Source organism: Eurypyga helias, unplaced genomic scaffold, assembly GCF_000690775.1.
Source record: "Eurypyga helias isolate BGI_N326 unplaced genomic scaffold, ASM69077v1 scaffold43230, whole genome shotgun sequence".
Classification (NCBI taxonomy): Eukaryota; Metazoa; Chordata; class Aves; order Eurypygiformes; family Eurypygidae; genus Eurypyga; species Eurypyga helias.
In genome coordinates this window covers 325-13,569 of record NW_010225803.1, presented here as the reverse complement: position 1 = coordinate 13,569, position 13,245 = coordinate 325, and the positions used below count along the sequence as shown (strand labels likewise).

The following is a 13,245-nucleotide window of genomic DNA, read 5'->3' as shown; positions in this document are numbered from 1 at the left end:
AGCTCTTTGAACAATAAATACCTGCTAAAGCAGGTATAGTGTTGTTTGTTTGTTTGGGGGGGAGGGTTTAACATTTTATGAGGGTATAAACATTAATACATTCAAATCACACCAAGCTGACATTTTTAATTTTGCTATACTTCACTGAAATGTATGAATGCAGAAAATCTACACAATATAAAATTAAAGGGTCAAACAGAATGCTTACTTTCTCTAAATGCTTTACAGTAGCCAAGGAATGACAGCAAAAAGAACAGGGCACACAGTAGGTCTGCTCTGCCAACAATCCCGGCAACCTTAAAAAAAAAAAAGTTTCATATTACCAGATTTTAGTCTTAGAAAACCTGAGATGAAGATACACACGTATATAAAGTGAAATGTATAAAAGAATATCACTATATTACTTAATTTTTAACATGGTTTACTGGATTAGCGATGCCTAGATTTCTAAGCCACATCCGAATTTTGATTGTGTATTGCTTAGTATCAACTCAGTAAATGATTTGGCTTTAATTTATGAAAAACTGCTGTTTTAAGAAAAGAAGAAGGACCTCACTGAATAAAATGTAGACTCTGTCAGATTCCATCTGTTTTTTTGGATCAGGTTGCCCTTCAGTAGAACTCTCAGCAAACATCCTGAACCCCAACAAAATTGGCAGCCCTGCTGAAATGCAAATCAAGACTTCCACTTTGAGAAGACAAGCCAGCCTTCAAATTGCAGTCTGCACACTCAGAATGGACAAACAGCTTCCAGCCTGCAGATTCAGGAAAAAAATCCCCTCTCCAGCAGTTTTTTGTGTTCTATTAATTGGTTGCATTAGAGCTACCTCCAAATGCATCTTGTGCTTATGGAAAAGAAAATGAGAGGTGCATTCTGGGACCTCTATACTCCGGATCTGTGCCAACCTATTTAAATCAAGAGCGTTCTCAGCACCATCAGCAAGCTTTGGTTCAAGCCCTTAAACTGTAATTGCAGTAACTTGCTCAGACACAGCATGACATATTTTTGGATCATCATTCTTCAATTACACAAGCGTCAGGATACACCATGAATTTTTTGTGGAACTCATGACACGAGGGGCTGGCAGGGAATCTTGTATAGGCTAGGCTGGCAGGGCACTTGTATAGGGCCTGATATCAGGAACTCCCTAGAACATACACCCAGAGCAAGGCCCATGGAAACACCCCTTACTTTTCAGTCTAGCTCTACTTCCAGGAGTGCTGGGTTCCCTACTTCCAGGAGAAGATGTACACAGAGGCTTTCTGAAGCAGGGCAGAACAGCAACAGTGGTTGTTTGTTTGGCTTTTTTTTTTTTTTTAAATCTACTTTTTGAGGTGATGTTTCAGGAACAAAATTGGAAACTTTGGTTCTTGTACAGTACACCAGTTCTCCCATTTTGTGAATGGAACAGAAAGAAGAAAGTAAAAGATAAATTGTGTTTTCATTTTGTTTAAAGGCTAACCCTTTCTTAGGAAAAGGCCATTTTTTTTTTGTGTGAGCCTGACACGATGAAACAACTATTTCTAAACATCAGAGAGAAAGAGAAGTGTTGGAGGCATGAGAGTAGGCCTGAATCCACTGAAGAGACTCTCTGCTTTACTTGAACAACGTAAAAGATGAAACTGTTGGACTCCTAAATCCAGTTCAGAAAAACTTCTTGATTTACCCAAAGCCATGCATCTAATTTCCCTGCTTCTTCTTTTATCTTATATAGGAATTACGAGAATTAACTCAATAGCTATGGAGTGCTTTGAAAGGGGAAAATAATGAAGTGTCATTCTGTTTCAGGAGCTGCTCTCGGCTAATGAGATAAAAGTAAAGGTGAACTGACACAATTCTGAAAATAAATGCCAACTTGTTACAACAAAGAGATTAAGGGGCTAACACCACACATACGGCCTCAGATTACTCCAACAGCACAATGTGATCTCAAACGCAGATCAGGCCTATTGTCTCTGGTTAATAAGGTAAAGAAAAAAAATCCCCAGTTTTATATTGGTATCAGCAATATTTTTATGTCCCTGTTTTATGTAGTGTTTCATCACTCAAGTATTAAAAAGAATAAGCATTTTTTAAGAGAACTACACCACAAGAGTGTTTATTTGCAGGCAGGAAAGTGATAATGACAGATGTTTTTCTTGCATAGGTACTGAAAGCATTAAACTTTAAGATCTGTTTTACATGAGTTTGTTTTGTTTTATGCTATATATACCAAAATCCAAAGCAGCAAACAGACAGATTCTTTACAATTTTATGTCAAAATATGTCATCTCATTTCAAATCCAGGATGTCATGATACTTTAAACTCACAGCTTTAAAATCATGTGGAATAGTTTTTGAGATGCTGCCTGACACACACTCATGCTAGAATCATAGCAGTATCATGACCGCTTCAGTGTGGCAAGATTTATTTATTACTCACAGTATAAATGATTTGAAGCCTTTGTTCATTCCTGAATCTTAGAAAAAAAAAACAGTATGTAAGCATGCTATTTTTATCCTCTTCTTCCAATGTTTGCCCAAAGCATACACAAGACTTCAATCCTTGCATATGCAGACTGCATCGCTTGTAACTTGTTTTACATGACCAAGCGCTTATTAACATTTGCCTGCTGATTTAAATATATTTTTAGAGTCAAATGGAATGAAAAATAAAATTATGCATATTGATAAAGGAGTCAATAGTAGGCCTATTACTAAGTTAAGGCTTCAGTGAGATTTTTCTCTATGTGTCAGAACATCAAAAGCATTTAAGACTTATTTGATTTCACTTTGACATCTAGAACTGGTTTTGGAGAACAAATAAAAGGGGTCCTTCTGACATCAGTACAACACATTCAAAAAGCAGTTATTCTGCAGGCGAGCAAACAGCAGAGAATGATTGGCAGGAATTTTTAGTCACGCTGCCAAAAAAGCTGCCAAATTACTAATACATAACTTTGCACCATCTCTAGGTTTCCAATACATGCAGGGTCCCCAGTCAGCTGAGAGGCATAGCTTTCCATAACCTCTTCCCCATCAATCACGTGCAGAGCAAATGAAACAGCCAAGCCGATGGCATATTGTGAATAAATGAAAAATCAGGGCCACATATATAGAACAAGGTGCACCCAGGATTCAGTGTTCATTACCAGCACAAAGATCAAAGCTAAAGTTAGTACTTTTTCAGCAGCTCAGTCCTTCTTAGATGCTAAAAAAAAAAGTTATTCCTGCATTGTGATTATAAAATAATTAATTTATTCATTATTACAAGGCCAAGCAATCAGGGACCACATCCAGCAAGGCCTTAAGATTTTCTTAGCTATGAGTGCAAAAGAGCTTTTTAAGAAAACCATCTCCTCTACACCAGAATTTCCACATAGGACTTTGATCTCTGGTTAGGTATTTACATCGGTTGCTACACGTGTGCCATGTTTGCATTCTGCATCTTTACAGCTTCAACTTCCAGCCACTGTTACACTTTTGTCTGCACTAATGAAGGGTCCACTACTATCAAATTTGTGTTCCCCACATACATAATTACAGATTGTGATTAAAAAAAATCCTTTCATTTTCTCCTTGGCAGTAAAAATATAAACCCATGGAGTTTAATCTCTCATGACACAGGATGATTTCCAGTCCTTTAATCATTTTTATGGCTCTTCTGAGCCCTCTCCATTTTTCCCAATGTCCTCCTTGCATCATGGATTCAAAACTGGATGCATTCTAATACAGTCACATACAGAGTTCACACAACTCCAATTTTCCATCTCCTTGTTTTTTTTATCGAAACAAATGAAAATGCGAAGTGGTTAAGTGTTTGTATTCAGTTTATCTTTCATTCTCCTTGGCTGCTCATGAGTTAATGTTTCTAGTAATGAATCCTTAATCCAGTACTTAGAGAAACTCTGTAGTTTAGGGCTATCCTTCTTTAGTTATTGTACTTAAATGATTTAATTTATCTTCCTTAATAAGGTCCAGCCCTGTGGAATTACAAGCTTTTAGACATACTAACCATAATACTTGATTGTTCTCATAAGACATGTGCCAAGAGAAGCGTTAAGAATATATAAAAGCAATGTGCAGCGGATAAAGCTATGTCAGAATTAATTTGTCTAGATGGTCAAGAACTAAGATCTAAATCGTTGGAGCTAGTTATTCAGTACTTACACATTCGGTGTGCACTGGATGTACAGCAAACAGCAAAGCAGCCAGGAGAGACGTCTTTGGAGCCAGGTTTAGCCTTCGTCCTTTATTACTGAAATGCAGTCCACCCAATAATATCGAGAACACATCAACCATCAACACCGAGATAGTACAATGCAGTATTATATTGATGACATGGAAACCAACCGGGTAGAAGCCTCCAGCAAAAAGGTAATTAATTCTATATGGAAACAAAAGCATTAAGGCTAGGAATTACATCAGTGGTTAGAGATATGCAAACAGAAAATCTAAACAACCCCACATCAAGATTGTATTAGACACGCACACACAAAGGCTGAAAAATACCAGCAAACCCCAGCACGCATGGTATTACCACTTTGCTACCACAGTTGGCTAGAAACAATGTCCTGATCTTTACTCAAAGATATTTATATAGGATACCATATTCAGCATAATATCTATCCTCTCAAAAGACATATGTTAATGCTATTATGTTAATCACACTTATAGTTACTTTGAACTGACTTCTGGTCAGCAACATCAGTTCAATGTTGCAACACAGGAGTGTCCTGTGGATAAACAACCCAGACTGCTGGGGGGATACCTTTGGGCTTAGAAGAAATGATGTCTAAAAACAAACTCATGAAATTGTTTTAGTTAAATCAAAACAGCGAGGAAACTAATATGCACTAAGACTACGATTTCCACTGACATTCTAGCTGAAAAACGTCCTAGCATTTGGATTGATGATGTGGAAACCATCTGGGTACAACCGGTATCAATCAAGAAAGCAGTCAAGACACCATATCTTAGATTCTAAGGGTTACTAACCAGTGAGACTGGATAGAGGTTTCATGGAAGTATTAAAAGCATAAGCAAGTGTAAATAAAAAGTCAATCTAAAACCCTGTTCAAGGTAGGAACGCTGTGGTAAAATGGAGAGGGAGAAGAAAAGGGAGAAGCATATTGTTATCATCCGTATACTTTAATCAGTGGGTGAGATATGCAAAACCTAGTTTGATAGGGGATTTTATATAGCTCATTTGGTCAGTCTGCATCTGGCTTAAGTGAAATGTATTAAAAACCCCAACCTATTATAAATGTGATGCACATAAAAGTTGGAGCTTAGGGAAATTAAGAAAACTAATTTCTTGTGAAAATAGCATTTTACAAACCATCTGAAAATACAGCAACGACTGTATCCCAGTTTGCTCTTTAAACTAACCAGGACGTTACTAGAGACAGAATATACCACAGAGACCTTGAAAAGAAAGGAAAGCTTGTGCTGTGTAATGCACTGAAAGCTTTAATAGGTTTAAGAGTGACATATTCTATTCAGCTGCATAATTTCCTTGATGAAAATGTGAAGAAAGCCCAACAGATAGTGAAACTAACAGTTCTAACTACCTAAAACACTGACACTGCACGTAAGAGTCAATGTTTTTGCTTGAGTATGAGGTGTAAGAGTAGGAGTACTCTTTCTACAATCACTTAGCCCCTGTCTCAGACTGGACACAACTGCAGAACCAGTGCCAGGTCCCCATCCACAACACTGAGTTGCAGAGGGAAAATAAAGAAACTTAAGACTGATCCCGGAAAGATTCTCTGCTTTATTGTGCCCAGTTTCTACATGGTCTACTACTTGCTCAAATCTTTCTGCAAAAAACATGAGCTAAGCATCTACAGAAGTAATGCTCATAAATCTTTAGTTATTTGAGAAAATCAGCAAGTTATATATACAAGCAGACATCTCTCACTAGGTTTCTCAGACACAAACACTCACTTTAAGTTAGACAGACTATCAGGGGAAAGAGGTGGGAAGACTGTTCAGTGACCTAGTGGCACAAGGCCACAGTAAACTGACACTATTTATAAAAAAATCTTTTGACAGGTCACCAGGAAAGCAGAGAACAGAAACTACAATAGCAGTCTAAGTGGCAGCACAGCTAAGTGAAGGGAACGCACTCCTCCTAGTTCTTTGATGATGTGACCTACATATGGAACCATGCTGCCCCTAGTACCAAGGTATATCAGAGCATAACATGCAATATTTGAAAGGTACATTGAAATAAAGAATGCCAAAATAATTTATACTTCGGGAAAGAAACAATTTGAAAATTAAAACTCAGTTTAGATTAGGGTAGTAAACAGGAAAATCATACTCAAGAAAGGTATCCAACTACCCTCCAGATACTCTGTCTCTCTCCATTTCTGTTGTCTTCTTGCTATAATCAATTGAGCCAATATATGTTAAAAAAAAATAGAAATCAGACCTCAAGGAAAAAGACAAGTCTCACCTGAAAGTTAAGACAGTTAGTGGTCGATATGACTTATGACTGGTATTGCTGCTGAGTTTGCTACCCCAAAAGTCATGATGCCACAAGTCACCAAGTGGGGTTTCTGCCCTGAGGTCCTGGAATGGAAACATCATAAATTAACAGAGTCTTAACATTTCAGTTTTGTACAAAGCAGCTAAAACACAAGTTCTGACTAATACAAGCCCCTGTTAAGACGGACATAACAGTTTTGTGGGCTCACTACTGACATTTGACAAGGTACCCAGGTTTGCAATGAAGGACACATCTTGGATGCCTGTCCTCATAAAGGCCAAGATTCTGGGATTCTGTAAGTAGGCATAACTACATTAAATTCTGTAGAGTTTTGCAGATTCATATCAGTTGATTATCTGGTCAATAGCTGAAACACATAAATAGTTATGAAACACAAAAAAACCCTATACCTTATAGTTTTGTAAAAAGACTTTGATTTTAGATCTAGGTTATCTTGCAAAGGAGGCCAACTACAAACTGCAGCAAGTAACTGTTTTTCTGCCAGTGTCAGTAGCACAACTACTAATAAAAGCATGAAAGCAAGGAGACTAAAGATAGAAAATAACAATTAGCTCTTTTTGAAGCCTTACATCGCATAAGACACTATTCAAATAACTTTAAAAAAAGTTTTTAATTCTTAATACATGAAACCAAAAATCAAAATCTTTATACGCTGCTTAAAAGATTAATAGCAGAAGACAGAAAAGTAGTGACTCAATTTAATTTGCGATGGTGTAGGGGACTATTAAAAAAACCCTGCAGAAGCCTACTCTTTCCTTTTATGTTAAAGCCATGCTGATAATGAAAAAATCCAAGTAACTTCGTCTATTGAATGGAAAATATATACTTTAGAGAGGAAAAAATAAGGACCTTGGTAGTATCCACCTCAGTTTTCTGTACAGACAACCTAGGATGCTCAGAATAAAATATTCATCTTCTATTTTCTCTGCTCCTCTCCTGCTTCCCTGGGGCAATTAAATACCAATTTAAGCTACAACAAATGTGCAGGTTAAATACACTTAAGACAGAACCTAAGAAGAAAATTGTACTAGCAAGCTAATAGCTTTCACACAAGTGCCGGTATTACACCTGCAAACCAATCACGAGTTCCAGTACCCCCACCTTCTCCCCTGGAATTGTTCAAGAGACCAAAAAACCAAAGCAGATTAACAAGCCAATACAAACACTGGTAAGCAGACAAAAGGGGTTGCTAAATCCATGAAAGGCCTTACAAAGCCTGGTGTCCTATGCCTTATTCCTCCTACACCTCCTTCTACTTACAAGATTCCCACATCACCCTTCGTTCACTAACTCCAGTTCCTCTCAAATGCTGCTACTATCTCACTTGCTTCTAGAGTATTTTGAGCACCTCCTGTGGTCCCAGTACCTTCCATCTCACCCTTAGCTAGCATTTTTGGCCTGCCAACAAGGCAAGAGAGAACACATACCACCGCTAGTCCCAGGGTAGAGCCAAATGTCTGGGCCACGCTGACTGGCTGCTGCTAAACTGAACTTAAAATAACTCAATTTTTCTTGCTTCTTTCAACACATTTCTGACTTTCATCCATCCAAAAATGAAAAAAATCCATGAAGAAATTTCTATCACTTGATCAAATTTGACCAGTATTTGACAACCAGTTAGGAAAAAAAAAAATTAGGAAGGAGATGTAGCACATTGTCAAATGAAGTGAAGCATTCTCTAATAGGTTGCTGATCAATACACAGAAAAGAGAGCAGGGCTAACACTGTAGTCTTGGAATAGTCCTACACTGCAGCTGTCAATTAAGGCATTCTTGAGGAAAATCTTAAGAAACCAAGACTCACATGGGATCCTAATTGGGCTTAAGAATTATCAATGTGCAAAATTTCTTCACTTTCTCAGCTATTTCTACTGCCAAGCAAATTTCTTCTCCCAGGACTGCAATTTTGGCCTTAGGCACCTAGATGCCTCTTCCATTCCTTACTGGTATGTCCAAATCCTAAAGATCATAATTTCACTCTAAGAGCTGGAGTGCCACTCAACCAGCAGCCCACTACATTGACATAGCCTGCTTTTCCAAGGGCAAGTTGGGACTGGGTTGTACACCAACATCTACTGAAGTCTTTGTACTCCGCAGGGGCAGCTATTAGCGGGTGTTGTGGCCCACAGACTCTTTCTCCAACCGACAGCAGTGCTCCTTGCGTACGTTTGCCAAAGAAAGGGACTATGAAAGAGAGACTTTTTTTTTCTTTTAAGTAGTATAATTTTAAATGTATGTCTTCTATGTCACAGATGGTCTTGAATAACTTGAGATGGGAAATGTATTTGAGATGTGCAAGGCTAGATTTCCCTTTCCGCTAGAATCAGTCGTCCTTTGTCTTCCACAGGAAGAATACAGGAAAAGCTGAATACATGGAATTACTCAATGATTAGATTACATTTCCATATGACCGAAAAATCTTCAGTCGTGTATTTTGCTCTTGAATCCAAGTTCTGTGAGGAAAGGTTTCTTATGTTAATTTTTTCACTTACCCTAAAACAGGAATGGTTTGCACTAAGCGATACAGCTGTTTAAAAGTTATGTATGATTTTCTCTTTAAGAACTGAAAGTAGATATCAAAGAATCTCTACATATCTGATCAGCAGCATCTTACAGACCACAGTGCAATACTTAGAAAGTCATTTTTCTATATAAAGACTTATAGAAATGACACACTGTGTCTGAAGCTCCTCCTAATCCTCCAAGGAGGAGGATTGCTAGGATAGTAAACAAGTTTACTTGTTATCACAAGTTTACTTATCTTGCTAAGGTAGTAAACAAGTAAAGGCAGAAAACACTGTTTTGTACCAGTTAAAATACTGCTTAAAATGGCAAGAAAGCATCTGGAAAACAGGCTTGAACCGATCTAATAACATTGGTCCAGGACACACAGTAGGCATGGGGTCAACTAATAGTGTAACTTTTGCTTAAAAAAAAATTTAAAAATTGGAAGATTGGGGTGGTAGTGGTAGCTAGTAAATTAAATTAACAAGAAGGTCACTGTGTGGCACCCAAGAAAATACTGATGCAGTAATGCTCAGTAAATTTACAAAACTACTTCACCTGCTGTCTCTCCTATTAAGCAGGAATAAAATACGCTGTACTTTAATAAACTGTGCCTTTACTAGATGCCCTCCCTTCCCATTAAACTGGTAAACTAACTGTCTCTGCATTTTGGTTGTGGATTTTGTATTTCCACATATTCATATGACCCCTGTGTTAAAAAGATTCTGTTACAAAAATCTCATTTGATTTCTAGAAAATAAAAGAGGATTTTGATGTGAAAAATAGAATAAGCCTCACAGTTTTTCAAACATACAGACTAGGTATGAATTAATCTATTTAAGCAGTTGGTTGAATTTCTCAGCATTGCCAACAGCTATAATCCTTGTGCAGGTTGTTGTGTTGCATAGATAAATTGAAACATTTTGAAAGTAAAGACTGAAAGAAACTGAGAAAGATTTTAAGTGTGGAAATTGCATATGAACAAAACAACCTGCCTTATTCCAACATTAGTCTTCTGTTCATTCTTTCAGGAAATTAAAATACTATAATTGTGTCCCAAATAAAACTTTGCAGTATGAAACACTGCCAAGAGCTGTGTAATCTAAAATATAATGCTGCTTAAAAAAAAAAAAGAAAAAAGGCTGTAGGTTCTTAATTTGTCTACAGTATTCGCTTAGAAGCTTTGAGATTTATTTCCAATTTGGCAGATGTATTTTCCTCCCATATATTTATAACTCAAGGTAAGATGACTTACACAAGCATAATACAAATTTGTCTGAGGAAACAGTAATTCTGTGGGATTCTAAAATGCACATTGCGGTAAGTTGCCTCTAAATCTTGTGCAAGGCAAGGGGGGGAAAAAAAAAAAGAGTGAATTGTATTGTTCTATCAGTACGAATCTCCAGGTTATCCTCCTTGTAACCCCATGGCTTCAGGGCAACAGAACCAACAGATGAGGGCGATTCCTTTTACCCTGTGCTTCCCTTTCCAAGCATTTAACAAGTCCCTTCCAGAACAGTATAAGAGCTGTAACACCAAGACCCACCCATGAGCATAGGCTCACTGTGACACATGAAGTGTCTCAGCAATGGAAGACACTCAAGTCCTCAAAGTCAAAAGAATCTCAGCTAGACGTTTGTTCAAGTCACGTGTTAGTGTCTAAGCATTTCAAGGACTGTTTACTCAATGTATGATAGTTTTAAAACAGAGTACAAGTATACTCTACCTCTATTTCAAAAAAATATTGCTGTCACAGGAACTTTAAGTGGGGAAGGAACATAGCAAAAGGAAGCTTGATCTTGTAACATTTTTATGTTATAAACCACAGCTGGAGAACCCCTGCACCCTACTATTGCTTAGTGATGCATTATGTATCTTTCAACCAGAGTAAGTTTATTCATTGGATCTACTCATCTGTCACCCTGAGAAGATAATGCAAAAAAAAAAAAAAAATTTTTACAAGTATTAGTAAGTCTACTGCATATGCGCAGTGAAATTAGCATAAAATTAGATCTATAGGCAGTCTTAATGTACAGGTACCCTGTGAATGTTTAGCATTACTAAACATCACATCCAAATTTGATGCAACCCTAGATAACGCTTAGATGACAAGCAAAGTCCATTTAGTATGGGAAAAAAACCCCTCCCTTCCACTTGACTAGATATAAACACTTGTTAACCAGAGCATCTCAGTTGCTATAGAATGAAAGGGGACACACTGGGGGGAGGGAATTTTAATTTGTTCACTCTTTTGTTTCTGTATTAGAACCCACGTCGTCTCATTCAAATAGCTTTAGGAATCAGATTTTGTTAAGCACTTATGCTTCTACGTTTTCAGTAGAGCACTGCTGCACAGCTTGTTTGTCAACCTTAAATAAGCCTTACTTCACAATCAAACAATAAAACAAAACAGAAAAAATAAACTTCTAAAAAGGAGTATCATAAGAAAGCTATTTACTAGGGTGAATATTTGGGGCCTACCTAGATCAAGTCTTGTCATTATTTCTTTTCCCATGGCCATTTATGTCAAAGGGTGTGGGTTAGGGGAAGAAGAAAGACAAACCTTATTATTGATGATGGCTTCAGAATCATCAAATACAAAATCTCCATCGTAGCTGTTAGCAAAACAGAGGAAGGAAATTAATGCCACAACCATTTTAGACCAGTATGATGGAAGGAGGAACCATGACACATCATGGTCCAGATTAGGTTCTGTTTGTGCCATTCTGTGAAACGTTTGTTCCAAGTTGGGACCTTCAGCATTACGTTGGTTGTAAATCTGAAAGAAACACATGCAAATACACAGTTATAGTCACATCTCACTAAAAAGGGAATTTAAAATGCGAGAGTTGGGTTGGGACAGGAGAATGAAGTTTCATACAACCCAACACATTTTCCTCTCAGTGCATTTCATAGTTACTGAATATCTTGAAACATAATTTTGTACTTCAATTGTGGAAGAAAGGCACAGTTTCTCATGGTCTGAGCACACAGTTGAAGCCAAGAAATTCTTGGATTCTAAGTCAAATCTTTGACACACGTGAATTCTAAAACCTCAAGCAAACTACTGATTTTCTGTTTCTAACCATTCTTTTCCAGGATAAAAGACAGGGGAATCATGGGGACTGTGGAACATTTATAAAGTTCTCAGGAAAATGATAAGCACTATGATTTCCTTTTGCGTGTGAAAACCAAACATCGTTAATTGCAAGAAGAGCTCAGCTCTCTTCTATTAATCAAATTAAAGGACCCAGCCTTACACACAGCCCATACAGGGAATTCACACAAACATCACAGGTAGACATGTACAGGTAGAAGCTAATGGACTAGGCCCCAAATCACAACAATTCAAACAATGAGACAAGAAGACATGTCCAGTTAAGACCAAAGTAGTAGCTTGCTAGATCACTCTGCACGCTACAACTACAAGCTACTACAAGCTACAATTCTACTGTTGTATTCACGGGCTTATGAGGTGGCTGAAGAGGATGAAAAGACTGTGTAATCCAACAGCACTAAGTGATACATCAGTATGGAGGTACTAAGGCTGGAGGTTTACCCACGAGCCACCTTGCTTGGAAGGGTCTCTTCTGATGCTCCAAAGGCATCCGGATGCCTGGATGGCTATTCTGCCTCTGCTTCTCTGGTGCTCTGACAGTACTGTAAGTGGTCTTATTATCAAGTGCTGCTATACATGGCTGGGGGAGGAGGTTACGAATGGAAAACTACAGTAAAGGCAGGGCAGAATATAAAGTTTTTATTAGCATAAACCCCAAGAACAATAGGCGCATACAGCAGCCCAGCTTCACGCTTTCTTATTTATTGGCTTTTAGAAATCAACCGTTGCACCCATTGCATTTATATATATATAAAGGTTACATTATATATATATATATGAATAAGCGTTGCATTTAATGTCTGCATACAATCTAGGAAAAGGCTCCAGTCAGCTGGCTTCTTCAACAGACCCGACCATCGGAGCCGCTAAGGCAAATCGCTTTGTAGCTTTCCGCTGGCGACGTTAAATTCCGGTCTCGGTACACACACGTGCAGGCCGGTACTCCTCTGTTACACCACTGCCCCTCCTCGCTTTGGGGACTACACAGCGGTGCTCCCGAATCCAGCTGAAGTCAGTAACAGGGAGCTGTGCAACCCGCGGGAGAACGCAGCTCCTCGGCAGGGTAAAGCAGGCTTCAAGAGCCTTTTCCCAAAGCCTTTCACCCTCCTGCTCTTAGTTTGACGAA

The 13,245-nt window shown here is 38.1% G+C and overlaps 1 protein-coding gene across 1 annotated transcript in view; it reads right to left on the bottom strand.

The window, feature by feature from the left end:
- Nucleotides 1-208: 208 nt before the first annotated feature.
- Nucleotides 209-13,245, bottom strand: part of LOC104508895 (transmembrane and TPR repeat-containing protein 4-like) — a gene marked incomplete at its 3' end in the record, with an annotated part of 13,351 nt that continues 314 nt past the window's right edge. Inside the window, exons 2-5 of the mRNA XM_010150661.1 lie at nt 11,565-11,780; nt 6,444-6,559; nt 4,151-4,367; nt 209-296 (exon numbers count right to left, since the gene is read on the bottom strand). Coding sequence (XP_010148963.1) covers nt 209-296; nt 4,151-4,367; nt 6,444-6,559; nt 11,565-11,780 — 637 coding nt within the window. The remainder of the gene's footprint in view (nt 297-4,150; nt 4,368-6,443; nt 6,560-11,564; nt 11,781-13,245) is intronic.